We start from the raw sequence: 15,181 nt of genomic DNA, 5'->3' as shown, positions 1-15,181 counted from the left end.
TGGTTTCCCCCGTGACGCTCTGTGGATGAGAAAGCTGGACTTTGAAGAAGCAAGATTGAAAAAATTTTGAACTTTGGTGCTGGAAGAGACTTTTGAGGAAAACAAACAAATGGATCATAGAACAGATTAATCCAGAATGTTCACTCGAGGCACAAATGACCAGGCTCAAACTATCATACTTCGGACACATTCTGTGAAGACCCAGCTCCCTTGAGAAGTCTATCATGCTGGGAAATGTTGAAAGAAAGAGAAGAAGAGGACGACCAGCAGCAAGGTGGATGGACTCGATTAAGACAGCAATGAATGCACCACTGAGAGACCTGAAAGGCCAAGTGGAAGACAGATCATCCTGGAGAGAATCTATCTTTGTGGTTGCTAAGAGTCGACACCGACTTGACGGCACTCACTCAATCAATCAACCACACCTCTCTTTAGTCTTCTAGCCTCCAGACTCACTGGCTGCTTTGATTGTTCCTCATAGAACTTGGTTTTTAGACCCTTCACAAGGTAGTGCCTTTCCCTGGCCCTTAGCATGGATATTGTGAGATATACTGCCTTTGGACTTGGAGGTTCCCTTAAGCTGTCATGTCTGAAGAGGCTTCAGTATCTGTGCGATCTATGCTGGTGGCCCCCACCACACCTCATGGCAGTGAGTTCCATAGGCAAAGGAGTCACGTTTTGAGCAATGCCCTGTCATCCCATTCGTGCCTGGAGCAAACAACAGGTATTACCTACCAGGTCATCACTGCTTCCATCTCACCACCTGCCGTAGGTAAAGTTCGCTTTCAGCCGCCACGATGGGCTGCTGGTATCGCAAATGGTAATTAATGAAGTGGCTGATGCTTTGGAACAATGCGTTCTTCGTTCTCACCTGGGGGGAAGAGGGAGGGAAACGAGGTTAGGACTTGCCCTTCTAGCCCTGCCCCTCTTTTAGCCCTGCCCCCCCCCCACACCATCCCCTCCCAACTTTGGCCATACCCTTCTTTAAAGAAACAGACATTCTATATAAGGAAAAGCTCCTCTGAGCATGCACAGAGTGACTTTCCCTCACCCCTGCAAAGTGCCAGGCGGGTCTTAAATCGGGGTTCCCAGCAGGCTCCTCCCAAGGGGACTGATAGAGGCTAGTAAGATTATGCATGGTGTAGACACAGAGAGACGTTTCCTCCCTCTCTCATAACACTTGGACCTGGGTCCTGCAGTCATCCAATGAAACTGGTCAGCAAGAAATTCAAGGCAGCCCAAAGGAGGCACTTCTTAACACACAGTGCATGATTGACCTACGGAATGCACCGCCACAAGAAGTGACAACATCTGCCGGCATAGTCAGAGGTGCTCTTACCCCTGGATTTGGGGGCTGAAGCCCATTGCCTCCACAGCCCCTGGGGGCCCCCAAAACCTGGAGGACAAGTCCATCAAGGGCTTCCTATGTTCCTATAAGAGGCATCCAGCTCCTATGCTTGTTTTCACAGGAGTAAGTTTTATTATTAGAGGATGGGGTGATGGCTCAGTGAAAGAGCACCTGCTTTGCATGCAGGAGATCCCAGTTTCAATCCCTGGCAGCATCTCCAAGCAGGGCTAAGAAAAACCTCTGAGCCTGAAACCTTAGAGAGCTGCTGCCAGTCAGAGTGTACAATCCTGAGCTAGACGGGCCAGGGGTCTGTTTCATTAGGAGGCAAATTCCTGTGTCCCTGTGACCTTTGGCCTGCTCCAGCAGCGCTCTTCTTTAAGTTCTTAGGATGGCGAAATGTAACCTCCATGCTCAGGGGCAGTCTACCTCCGAGTACCAACTGCTGCACATAGAGAATAGCGGAGGGCTATTGTCTGCATGCCCCACTTGTGGATTCCCCAAAGGCATCTGTGGGAAGCAGGATGCTGGACCAATTGACCTTGGGACTGACCCAGCCCGGCTGCTCTTCTGTCCTCATACATTTTGTCCTGCATTCAGAGAAGGGAAATTTCAGAACGTACCACTCCTTCAGGATCCACCAGGAGCAAATGTTTGGGCTGTCTGCTGTGCATCCCTGTCAGGACGTATTGCCCAGGTTTGGTGATGCTGTCTCTCACCAGGAAGTCCCCGTCCACCTGCAGCAACTTCTCCGCGTCCCGCCGGCTCATCTTCCCATGATACCAGGGCTCGTGCTTCAGTTGCTCTTCCATGGGGGCGATGGGAGCCTTCCGGGTCGGTGGGCTGGGCCACTGGTCTTCTATCGGAGGGTCGCTGCCCGCACCACAAGCTGACATGGATTCGTGAAGCTTTAAGGCATCTTCAAAGGGCCCTGGGGGGAGCCAATCAAACAGAGTCACCGCCTCCCTTTTCACCATCCATTCGCAGGCAGAAAAGAGGGGGAGGGACATTTGGGAGATTTTGCGGGAGAGCAGGGGGAAAGCAGAGCCTTACGGGTGGTGGCCCCATTCCCAGTGTCTGGCATTCACTTCTATTTCCCAGAAATTATGGGTGTGTGTGTGTGTGTGTGTGTGTGTGTGTGTGTGTGTGTGTGTGTGTGTGTGTGTGTGAGAGAGAGAGAGAGAGAGAGAGAGAGAGAGAGAGAGAGAGAGAGAGAGAGAGATGGGCTTTTCTAGGAGCAGAATTTGGAAACTGAACCTCAATTCTAGAGCTGCCCAATCCTATTTGAGTGGTGGCACTTTACTTAACAAAAATTAACTTTCCTTTCAGAATCTCCCCCCTTGCCACCAGCACCTGTCTGTGTTGTTGATACGATATTTTCTTGTGCTGTCCTTATGTAATGCACCTTAAGGATCATTTGGAGTGGGCTGGCGATATTAATAACAATTATGATCCAACTTTTGCAGGGTGGGAGTAACTTCGTTCTGTCAAATTTTAAGCTCAAAACTCTGCATCACGACTTTAAAAGGAGAATCAGATGTACACAGACCCCCCCTTTCAGTCGGCCCCCTCTCTTACTCATATCAAAGAGGTCTTTTGTGGGGCTCTCGTCAGGCAGTCGGTGCCCCCCAGCCTCCGCCTCCCAGTTTTCCAGGCTTTGCGTGTTGACATACACATGTCCTTCGTAATCTCGAGAACCCAACGGCTTTCCGTCCGCTTCTACGTAGCAATCGCAGCTCTGGCCTGAAAGACACAACTACAATTTGTTCTCAGGGTTTTGCAATTTGCTTTTTAGGGAAACTTATGAGCCTCTGTTTATACTACAGCAGGACACTGATGATGATCCAGCAAGGGGTGAGGCAGCAGGATCAGCTATAACATATCTCACATTGCCTGGCTGTTGCTGGTGCAACGCCTCCTTCTGCCCACCACCTAGTTGTATGTTCTGATTCTGTCTTCTTGGCTGCTATCATGTTCCAAGCTGAGCTGGAACCAACATTGAGCCAAGAATCTGGGAGGGATATAAGCCTTGCACAGCTCCAAAAGAAAAGGGGTCAGGGCCTTAGATACCTCCAAACTGGGCAGCAAGAGAGCTGGGTACAACACCATAAGACAGATGTTGCTCCAGTAGATGCTCGGAGGTTACTGTGGGTTTTATAGCTGCTGCCTAGAGTGGATTGGCCCTGCCTCTTCCCTAGGGAAGGCTCTAAAGCAACCTTGCCTGAATTTATAAATGCTGGCTCTGGAGGCACAGTGAGGGGGGCTCTACATGAGCTGATACATCCTCAAGGGAATCCTTCAAGCCGGAGAATGAAGGCAGGGTCATGGTCTCAGATCATGATAGGGAAGCTGGCCCCGGATTTTTCTGCTTCTCCTAGTGTGGGGAGTTCTGGCAGTGCAGGGCAACTCAGGGTCTGGGTGGTGGGGTCTTCCTCCCCTATCTGATCCCCTGAACTGTCTGTCTTTAGCTCCATTTTGGGGTTCCCGAATTTGAAGTCTTGTCCACTGGACAGATCCTTTGCTGTTCCACCAACCTAGTCATAGGCCTGTCACTTGCTCTGCTGGACAGTTCTCCAAGCTACACTCCTCAGGGCAGGCACAAGACATGGGGTTGAACCCCTGCTCAGCGGTGAATCTGGCTAAGCAACCTTCATTCTCTCTCAACCTAGCCGATCTCAGGTTGTTGTTGGGAGAATTCAAATGGGATGACTTCCATGTGTGCCACTCTGATCTCCAGGAGAAAGGGTGAGATGCAGAGGAAATGAATAGTGCCTAATAGTGCACACTGAGAAGTCACTAGTTGATTGACTTAAAATGTGTATACTCTACTCTCTGGTTTAAGGCTCACCTGGCATCCTCTCCACCTCCCCCTGCATAATAACATATTATAATTACCATAGGGATCAGCATCCCAGTGCAAGTTATAAAGACTGCTTGGGTCCCTCCTGGAAGGAGATCCAACCTAGGGAACAGAAAACAGGAGAGCAACCATCAGATATGGTTGCTAACGAAGACATAGATATAGGGGAGGTAACAGAAACATGGTGGAACTGAGAACCAGTGGGACACTGTTATCCCTGGATATAAACTCTATAGAAAGGACAGGGAGGGGTGCCTTGTAGGTGAGTAGCACTGTATGTTAAAGAAGGGATAGAATCTAACAAAGTAGAAAACCTAGAAGGACCGGAGACTAGCTATGTGCATGGAACTCGCTTTTCCGGTTCATTTCAAATCTGGACCGGCCCAGTCCGGTTTCAGGCTCGGCCGAACTGGGTCTGTTCCGGTTCGTGAGCCGGTGCGAGGATACTCGTAAATCCAGGGTTTCAGACGGCTATTTCCTGGCCCTCCCCAGAGATGGCTGGGATAGAATGTGGGACCTTCTAGATGCAAAGCAGATGCTTGGAGGAATCCCCCACTGTCACCCCCACTATCTCTGATGGTTCTCCGCCACCAGCGGCATCCTCTAAAGGAACACAGGCCGCTTCCTCTCTCCACCCCCACCTCCATGCCTTTAGCATAGAGATTAGGAATGCCTTCTCCACATTACTTGCAAAGGGGAATTATCAAGGATTCCCCTTTACAAGTATCCCCAAACTGGCCCATAAACCAATGCTCTTTCATTGAGCTGGTCAGGAGAGGAGAGCTGGTCTTGTGGCAGCAAGCATGACTTGTCCCCTTAGCTAAGCAGGGTCTGCCCTGGCTGCATATGAATGGGAGACTAGAAGTGTGAGCACTGTAAGATATTCCCCTCAGGGGATGGAGCCAGTCTGGGAAGAGCATCTAGGTTCCAAGTCCCCTCCCTGGCATCTCCAAGGGCTGAGAGAGATTCCTGCCGGCAACCCTGAGGAAGCCACTGCCAGTCTGTGAAGACAGTACTGAGCTAGATAGACCAATGGTCTGGCTCGGTATATGGCAGCTTCCTATGTTCCTTCAGCCCCATCCTCAAAAAGATACCTAGGAAGCTGCCATATACTGAATCTGGCCATTGGTCCATCTAGCACAGCATGGTATACTGACTGGAATCAACTCTCCAGAATTTCAGATCGAGATTTTTCTCAGTCTTAGCTGGAGTTTGCTGCCAGGGATTGAATCTGAGACTTTCTGCCTGCAAAGCAGATACTCCCACTGAGTTACAGATGCTCCTCATAAACATATGAAGCTGCCTTCTACTGAGTCAGACTCTGCGTCTGCGTCTACTGAGCTCAGTATTGTCTACACTGACTGGCAGCAGCTCACCAGGGTTCCAAACAGGAGTGTTTCCCATCCGTATCTGCAGATGCTGCCAGGACTGAATCTGGGGTTTTCTGCATGAATATGAATATGATGGTTCACATGCATATGATTTGCATGCTCAGCAAATGCTCTAGCCCTGAGATACAGCCCCATTCCCAATAGCCAAAAAGCCCATTCCAGTTCCTCTACCATGTACACAGGCAGCAAATATGGGCAGCCAAGTTTGACCATTTCTCAGGCAGGCCTTAGAAACTCTTAGAAATTTCTCTGCCTACTGGCAGCTGCTATTTTTTCACCCAGAATCCCCCTCAGAAAGGTGCTACATCATGATTAGTTTTGCCACCAACCACCTGCTGAGTCAAGGCATAAATTGTAAAAAATAAAAATGGCACCCATTCTCGCCATCACTACACACCCGTAAGCCACCTCCTCCAAACATAAGAATTTCTCCACCACCACCTGAAATTGCTCTGGTCCATCCCAAAAACTTTCAGCACCTTCAGATTTAACTGACCTTACTGTTAAGAATGATCATCCGCACTCTAAAAAAAATCAAAAACCCACCTCTGCTCTGACGCCTAATTAATCAGTAGCTTTTTGGAAAGATTCATTTAAATGTGATCATGCAGCAAAATATTGCAGACCTCCAGGACAATTTGTTCTCACCTCGCTAAATGGGCTTGCGCATGACAGCTGGGAGTGTGTGCGGCTGAGAGATATGCCATGCCAGAGGCGGAAGTCCACAAGACCCCCTGGGGGAGGCTCCTTTCCTGGGATCCTGTTGTAGTAATTGTGCTCAGAGGTTTCCTCATCCTCACCCCAGGCAGACTCTTCCATTCCCATTGCCCTGGCCAGAAAGACAAAGAGATAGAGCTGAAATTCAACTCCAGGCAGGTGGTGCAACAGGGTTCCAATAGGGTTCAATTTGGACCCATGGAGCCACAGAACTGGCTTCCACTGCTCTTAGTCTGGCAGAACACTGTGTGCGGCAAAGAAAACACTGCAGCAAAGTGATCTTGAAGAAGGTTGCTTTTTGTAGTGTTTTACTGATGCCCATGTGCATGCCATTAAGAGAAAAAGACATGCGCATGCTCAGCCTTCTGTGCAACATTTGGAAATAAAAATGGAGCAATTCCTAAGGCAGGCTTCCCCAACCTGCGGCCCTCCAGATGTTGCTGAATTACAATTCCCATCATCCCAGCCACAATAAGTTATAACTGGGGGTGATGGGAATTGTAGTTCAGGAACATCTGGAGGGCCGCAGGTTGGGGAAGCCTGTCCTAAGGTATATCAGCCCCACTATGAAAACAAGACCCAGTAATTCAGAGACTGGCAGACGCATTCCTAAACATGAAGCTGCTGTCTACTGAGTTAGACCCTCAGTCTCTCTAGCTCATTGTTGTCTACACTGACTGGCAGCAGCGGTTCAAGGTTCCAGATGGTGTATTTGCCAGCAGGGTTGGATCTGGGACTTTCTGCATGCAAGCCGTGCCACTATATAGCTCCCTTACTGATTTAAAACCTTGGTCCATCTTGATCAATATTGTCTACACTGACTGGCAGCAGCCCCGCAAGGTCCCGATGGGGATCTTTCCCAGTCTTTCCTGGGCATGCCAGGGGATGGACATGGGATCTTCTACATGCCAAGCAGGGGCTCTACCAGCTACGGATGTTCTGAAGAATTTAAGAAGCTGCCTTCTACTGAGTTAGGCCCGTGATCCATCTAGCTCTGTATTATCTACACTGACTGGCAGCAGCCCTCCAGGATTTTAGGCAGGGGTCGTTCCCAGCTCTGTCTTACAATGCCAGGGATTGGAACTGGGACCTTCTAGCACTGAGATCTGGTCCCATTCCTTGTCACACGCGACTTGTCTGCTTGCTGAGCTGGCCAATGGGTAGCTGTCTTAATGACCAGCCAATCTGCACTCTGCACCACGAGAATTCTAAATTCTTTGGAAACCTCATTATTCTTGGATTCAGAAGGAACACCTAGGGCAATTAAGTTTAGAAAAAAGATGACTGCGGGGAGACATGATAGAGGTCTATAAAATCATGCATGGTGTAGAGAAAGTGGACAGAGAGAAATTCTTCTCCCTCTCACAGAACACTAGAACCAGGGGTCATCCCATGAAATTGATTGCCAGGAAATTTAGGACCAACAAACGGAAGTACTTTTTCACACAACACATAATGTACTTGTGGAATTCTCTACCACAAGATGTGGTGACAGCCAACAACCTGGATGGCTTTAAGAGGGTTTTGGATCACTTCATGGAGGAGAGGTCTATCAATGGCTACTAGTCGGAGGGCTATAGGCCACCTCCAGCCTCCAAGGCAGGATGCCTCTGAGTACCAGTTGCAGGGGAGTAAAAGCAGGAGAGGGGGCATGCCCTCAACTCCTGCCTGTGGCTTCTAGCGGCATCTGGTGGGCCACTGTGTGAAACAGGATGCTGGACTAGATGGGCCTTGGGCCTGATCCAGCAGGGCTGTTCTTATGTTCTTATGTTCAAGGAAATTATCCCATTGACCATCAGTGTGCAAAATACAAATACGAATACGACAAATTATATACCGCTTTTCAACCAAAGTTCCCAAAGCGGTTTACACATAGAAATAAATAAATTCATTAAATGGCTGCCTGTCCCCAAAGGGCTCACAGTCTAAAAAGAAACATAAGAAAGTCACCAGCAACAGCCACTGGAGGGATGCTGTGCTGGGGTTGGATAGGGCCAGTTGCTCTCCTCCTGCTAAATATAAGAGAATCATCACTTTAAAAAGGTGCCTCTTTGCTGAGTTAGCAGGGGTCATGAATGTATATTCATTGCATAATTTTAGGCCAACTTGCTGTGCAGTTTGAAAAAAGGTGGAAGGGAACAGACACACACAGCAGGGTCTGTGTCCAATGAGCATGGTCTAAGGGCACATGGTACAGCCAACCTGCCAAAGCTAAGCAGGTCTTTGTGTGGTCAGTGCCTGGATGGGGGACCCATGCATACCACCTTTGGGGATGGGGCTGCAGCTCAGTAGTAGATCACCTCCTTTGGATGCAGAAGGTCCCAGGTTCTCTCTCTGGCAACATCTCCTGGTAGGACTGGGAAAGACCCCTGATGGAAGCCCTGAGGAGCAACTTCTACTCAGTGTAGACAATACTGAGCTATATGGACCAATGATCTGACTTGGTATAAAGCAGCTCCCCTATGTTCTTTTGTTTCAGTGGCATGCAAAGACCCCCATGACATCTCAGGCCTGTTTGCCCCCCAAACCTTCATCCACCTGTCCTGTGGGACCACAGTCTTGGGGGGACTGTGGAGGTACTGCTTGAACCGGAGCTCAAAGGCCTGCCCCACGGTGTTGATGACATTCTGTGCCAGTCCGTCACAACATTCCAAGATGTGGCATGCTGCAAGACAAGAGGAGAGACAGAGGGTGGGGTGGGTTTTGGCATGCACACACCCCAATGTGTCAGTGGAAAAGCAGGTCTGACTATAAATATAGCTTTATCCTGTTCCAGCCTCCACCAAGGCAGGAATCCAGAAGAGACACAGACTATGGACAGCTCCAAGGGGAAAGCAGTCAGGACCTTGGATAGCTCCAAGCAAGATAGTAAGATTGCTGGGCACAGCAGCATGAAATGGATGTTGCTCCAGCAGCTACTTGGCCATTTCTGCCAATTTACATAGCCACCGCCCAGTTGAGCATGAATTGGCCGAAGCCCTTCCCTTGAGAAGGCCCTGTTACTTCAAGTGGCCTTGCCCAATTTTCTAAGCACTGGCTCTGGTGGTGTTGGGAGACTTGGGCTGGCAGATCCTCAAGAGACTCAGAGTATGAAGGCAGGGCCATGTCCTAGGGTCATGGTGGGGATGCTAGCTCTGGTTTCCCCAGCTACCCTAGGGGGTCCTGGGGGAAGGCATTGGGCTTAGTGGGGTGGGAGGTGTGACTGGGGCCATGGTATTCATAGTGTTTATCAATGTGCATCATGGCTAACAGTCATTGGCAGCCCTCCCCTCCATTAATTTCTCTAATCCTTGAAAGAGCCACAGTCCTTTTCTAAAATCCCACACAACTGAGTTTCCACAGCGCAATTGCTCTCACCTCGCTGGTTGATGGGATCCTTTGCAACATAGGCAACGTAGTCCATGGTGTCCTAGACAAACAGACAGTTAAGGAGGGAGAGGAGCTGTTAAGAACAATATTGCATTTCGTTAGCAGAGGCAAACAGTATATTCACCATGGAACAGGCATTACTTTCAAGCATTATTTCCAATTCCCTTAGGACTTGCCCACAAGAAAACCATTTGACTGTGGTCCCTTATGCCCTAGTAACATCCAGGCTTGACTACTGTGATCTCTTAAGCATGGGACTGCCCTTGGAAACCTCTCAGGAACTTCTGCTGGCTCAAAATGAATAAATTACGCTACAGAAATTGTCTGCTGACATCCTGACTAAATTACACCACAGAACTCCCCTGGAAACTGACAGGACACGTTAGTTATGACTAACTTGTCATGTTAATTTCATTGGGACTCCCACGGACTAATTTAGTCAGGATGTCATTGTCCGCCAATGTACCCAGATTGATCCCAGATTCTGAAGTTCAGAAGGGGGGAGGAGGAAGGGAGAGATAGATAGACAGGAAGGGAGGGAAGGAGGGAGGGAAGGTATATGTATGTAGAATAAAGATTAGATGGGTTGAGATGCAGGAAAGGGAGGAAGGGAGGGAGGGGAGGGAGGAAGGAAGGAAGGAAATGCCAAGGAGGAAAGGTAGGTAGGTAGGTAGATATGCAGATTGGAAGGAGGGAGAGAAGATGACAGGCCAGGAGAGAAACAGCTGTTGTTGTTTTGGCTGCAGAGTTTTCAAGATCTTTATTGCACTTATAATCTGTGTCACCTTGATCATCCTGTTTTGTTAGCTGCAAAGGTGGCAGCAATGTGGATCATTAACGTTTTGCCCCAGCATCTCATGACTCCTGAATCCAGCTCCCTCCCCTGCTCCCGACACACACATGCCAGGACTTCCAAAGTTCCCCTTACCGTATCACCCCCTGAAGCGAAGGAGATGGATTGCATGCGGTGATTCGCGATGATCTACGATGGAAACAGACAAGCAGAGATGGGAGGAGGGGGAGCCATGGGGGGGGGGAAGGTCATTGGGAGCGCTGAGCAATCACTCAGTGCTTGGATCAATGCGGCCATGGGAGAGGGGAATCGAACAGATCAACATGCATGCAGGCCTTCGGGGACAGGCCTGTGTGTTTCCCATCCACATTTGCAGCGTGCAGCTGCTTAGTTGTGGGGAGGAGGCGGAATGGAATGGGAATGGCCCCATCCTGGAAACTGCAACCCAAACTGAATTTTGCAACTTGTTCTTTCTGAGTGAGCTCGGATCCTATTCAAAGCTGAACCACTGCAGGACTTCGTATCCCATTGACTACATTGCATCTTGCCAGTTGGGGCAGGAGTTCTCAAGCTTGGATCTCTTTGGCACTGTGGCAGGGGATGATGGTAGCTGTAGTCCATTGTTGCAGGGGGTGTTGGGAATTGCCTAATGACATCTGGGGACCAAAGTTTGAGAAGCCTTGCATTGGGGTGACTCTAGACCTCCCAGCTCCCCTCTGGGGAGAGTCACAAACGGCAGATATTCAGGTGAGGAGGTCTTACCTGGCAGGTTGTTGGGATCATAAGGTTCAGTCCATCAACAGAGATGTTGATGGCTATACTGATGCCAGCAAAATGGAGGTTGCTCTTGCCAAGAATTGAGAAAAGGGCTTTGTTAGGAGCCTGGGAAGAGAGTAAAACAATGGAAGGGTTCCCTGAATAGGTTTTGTTTGCCATCAAGGACATCACCCATTCACTAGAGAATCCCTGGATTGACTAGGATCACCCATGTGTCCAATGTGGGAATTATGCTGGCTGACTTCTTAAAATGGCTAAATTTTGAAGCCCAGTTTATACACCCAGAAGAATCAAGTGGGGAAGTGGGCTGTACCATTCCAGTGAGTAGTACTACTTCAGGCTAAGACCAGCAGGTATTGTGGTCTCCAATATAAATGCTCCCAGATATGATACAAGGGAAGAGCCCCTCCCATGCCAAGAGCATGCTAGCCATGTAGCTCCTGCAAACCTTCCTCCCTCCCCTCTTCTGTTAGTCTCCGAAATGCCAGGAGAGGAATAAACACAGCTCTGTGCATAGTGACATCATAGACATAGGAAAAAGACTTGTAGGTTTCTAGTAGAGATGTGCACCAAATGAATTTTTTATTCATTTCAAATTTGAATTGAATTCTGACAATTTGTTTCAAATTTGAATTGAATTCTGAAAATTTGTTTCAAATTTGAATCAAATTCAAATCTGATCCAAAAATGTGATTTGAATTCTTGTTGATTCCATTCATATTTGAATGGATTTGACCCGGTTTTGGTGCCTTTTTAAACCAATCAGGGTGCCTGGATGTTTTTAAAAGGTGCCAAATGGCTCTCAAATAGAATTCGAATCAATCTGAGCTGAATTTCAAAATTTTGTTTTGAATTCGAATCTAATTGCCCTTTTAAAGGGTGATTCCATTCTAATTCAAATCACTCAACTCACTCCGATCCGAGTCAAATCCATTCGAATCTGGGTCAATTTGCACAGCCCTCATTTCTAGACCACCTTGACCTGCATTATCTGCTCTAAAAAGCATTGGCTTCCCAAGACTGCACCTGCTTTGCCTTCAGAAGGTCCCAGGTTTAATCCTGGCAGTATCTCCAGGTAGGGCAGAGAAGGATCCTCTTCTGAAACCCTGGAGAGCCATTGCCAATCAGAGTGGACAATATTGAGCTAGATGGGCCAGTGTTCTGACTTGGTGTAAGGCAACCTGATGTGTTCAGTTAGAGGGCCAAATGCTAAGCAGGGGAGGAGCTGCGCAGAAGACAGGTAGAACCAGCAGCTTCCAGGCAGCAACTGAGGTCTTATGTAGTCCACCTGGCTGCCCCATCCTGCCCCTATTCAGTCATGCCCTCATTCCATAACATAAAACAGGCCACAGCAACGGGCAATTGTGACTTTAACTTTCAGCACCACTGATGGAACATTTGACCCCAGTGTTAAAAATGGCGCCCTGGCACACACCCAGTTAATCAACTAAATCCTCCTGTTGATTAATCTACGGAGTGAAACCCGGAGCCCTGACAATTGGCAACATTAAGATCTAGTTGTAAAACCCTATTTGTATGAAACGGTAGGGCAGTTCACATGACCAAAACTGGGTAAGAGACAAGTCCTAGCCAGTTTGAGGAGCTGGGCTGCTCCCGTTTTGCACCTGTGTGCTTGTAAAAAAAGCAAGGGCAGGGGCAGGGATCATGATCGTCTGTCAAGCCTCCGCTGGGTAGGACAAGCGTTCTCTACCCAGATTCTGTCCCCAGATTCTAATCGAGGTAGGTGGGGGAATTCTCCTACCCAGCTGGGGCTTGACAGACAATCACACTCCCTGCCTCCAACCTTGCGTTTTACAAGCACACAGATGCAAAACCTGAGCTCCCCCGAAATGGGCAGGATTCATCTCCTATCTGGTTCATGGTCATGTGAGTTGCCCTAGTAAGTTACTCACTGGAGAAGGGATAGAGCAGAGAGCCCAGCTCATAACAGCCTTGAGACTGCCGTAATTCTCCTCCTGTGCTTCTGTGGAAACTGTGCCATTAGGCATGTGCAATTGTCTCTAAAGGAGGAAAGACCAGACCCACCTTCTTCTTCCAGGTCCCTTTGACTCCCAGGACTGCCTCGTACAGTCTGTTGATGGCTTCCCTGTAGCAAAGAGTCATTTCAGGGCTGCAATTAATTCCAGCATCTCAAAGCAAGAAGCTCTTTCTTATTGATTTGATTTGATTTGATTATTATACCACCCTTCCAAAAATGGCTCAGGGCGGTTTACACAGAGAAATAACAACTAAATAAGCTGGATGCCTGTCCCCAAAGGGCTCACAATCTAAAAAGAAACACAAGATAAACACCAGCAACAGCCACTGGAGGGATGCTGTGCTGGGGATGGATAGGGCCAGTTACTCTCCCCCTGCTCAATAAAGAGAATCACCACATTAAAAGGTGCCTCTTCGCCCAGTTAGCAGGGGTTGTGCCAAATTAGCAAGGGTTATATGAATCTGCCTTATACTGGGTCGGAACACTGAGATATCTAGCCTAGTACTGTGTACTCAGACTGGCAATGCCTCTCTAGGGAAGAGTGGATTCCCACCATTCAGCCCCACCCCCCCCCATTGTTTCAAAATTTTGCCCTGTGCTGGATTTCACTCCTCCTTGCTCCCAGCTGATGGAGGATAATTTCTACAATTAATATTCCAGAACTGGAGTGTACACAGTTTGCCTTAGGTTTCCGTTGAGTTGCATCTCCCTCCCCTCCGCCGGGCTCGGGGTCCCCAACACACATGCATAAAGCACTACAAAAAGGAAGTGGGATGGCATGTGTGGTTGCCTTGTTTCTGCGCTGTGTTTTAACAATGTGCACGTGTGCTTCTGAGCATCGGTGACAGTAAAAGAAGCCTGGTGCAGCCGTACGTGTGGTCGCATCAAGAACTGCTGCTTTGCGGTGTTCGATTGAGGCGGATGCGAACGTACGTCTGTATCTGACTTCCTCGAGTCTGGGGCTCTGTTTACTGCTGCCACTTGTAGTGACTTGTTTCACGGCAGCAGCTCTTAAGTCTGGCCCCACCTGTGAGGTCGGTGATTGGCTTCCCTGCAGACCGCTCAGTTCCAAGCTCTCCGGCTGGGTCTGATCCTCCTTGTGCTGGCTACTCAGCTCGACCTCTGGCTTGTCACTGGCCTTTGACTCCTGGTTCGTCCCCAACGCCTGAATGAAACTGATTTAAAACTGCAGGGGTGGGTGTCTCTTCTGTGCCAGACATGGGGACTCTTGACTAAGGCTTGGTTTCTTAGCGACAGTGCCCAACCACCCTGGAAAGGATGGGGGTTAGACCGAGAGGCCAGGCTGTTTTCTTCCCTTCCTGCATAACTTCACTGCCCGTGCATTTAGCTCCAAAGTCATTGGGGTCGGTGGGTGGGGGGGTAGAGGCTCATCAATAATACAGGCCTGCTCAGGAGATGCCTCCCATCTCTGGTTACCCAGGATCGATCCATGCCGTGCTTCAGCAAGGCAAGGCAACCCTATTGTTGTGGTTTCCTCTCTCTCTCTCTCTCTCTCTCTCTCTCTCTCTCTCCTCTTTTGTCCACATGGCTTGAGGGCAAGGGGGATCTTTTAAAAACTTTTCCTCATCTGAACTTAACCCTCCCATTTTGGACTTCTGAATTAGCTGGTCTTGTTTCCAAAGAGGAACAGATGCTTTTGGCCCTCTTTGTGCCTTATTTTCAGATTGTGTACAGAGGGCTGATCATGTGAAGTCCACACAAAGTGTCCAATCCATTCCTGCTTTTTCTCCCTTGATGCTATGCACATGGTGCAGTGGTTAGGGTCATCTGAACCCTGACTGGTTGGGATGGCCCGTAAGGCAAATCTAGGAAGCATTCCACTTAGAGCACTTCATATTGCTCTATGGATCATTCTGTCCATTACCTGATCTCAGTTTGGCTTAAATCACTCAGTAGCTGGGTGGAGCAA

At 48.9% G+C, this 15,181-nt stretch overlaps 1 protein-coding gene across 2 annotated transcripts in view; it reads right to left on the bottom strand.

Annotated features, from left to right (window-relative positions):
- Positions 1-15,181, bottom strand: part of SHC2 (SHC adaptor protein 2) — a 32,569-nt gene that overhangs the window by 4,540 nt on the left and 12,848 nt on the right. For both annotated transcript variants that reach the window (XM_053303141.1, XM_053303142.1), the window contains exons 4-13: positions 13,299-13,359; positions 11,238-11,357; positions 10,611-10,664; positions 9,671-9,722; positions 8,852-8,978; positions 6,245-6,425; positions 4,241-4,307; positions 2,924-3,088; positions 1,969-2,276; positions 736-871 (exon numbers count right to left, since the gene is read on the bottom strand). In XM_053303141.1, the coding sequence (XP_053159116.1) occupies positions 743-871; positions 1,969-2,276; positions 2,924-3,088; positions 4,241-4,307; positions 6,245-6,425; positions 8,852-8,978; positions 9,671-9,722; positions 10,611-10,664; positions 11,238-11,357; positions 13,299-13,359 (1,264 nt within the window). In that variant the 3' untranslated portion in view covers positions 736-742. The remainder of the gene's footprint in view (positions 1-735; positions 872-1,968; positions 2,277-2,923; positions 3,089-4,240; positions 4,308-6,244; positions 6,426-8,851; positions 8,979-9,670; positions 9,723-10,610; positions 10,665-11,237; positions 11,358-13,298; positions 13,360-15,181) is intronic.

The sequence above is a fragment of the Hemicordylus capensis genome, chromosome 2 (assembly GCF_027244095.1).
Source record: "Hemicordylus capensis ecotype Gifberg chromosome 2, rHemCap1.1.pri, whole genome shotgun sequence".
Lineage (NCBI taxonomy): Eukaryota > Metazoa > Chordata > Lepidosauria > Squamata > Cordylidae > Hemicordylus > Hemicordylus capensis.
This window is presented reverse-complemented; position numbering and strand designations above follow the sequence as displayed.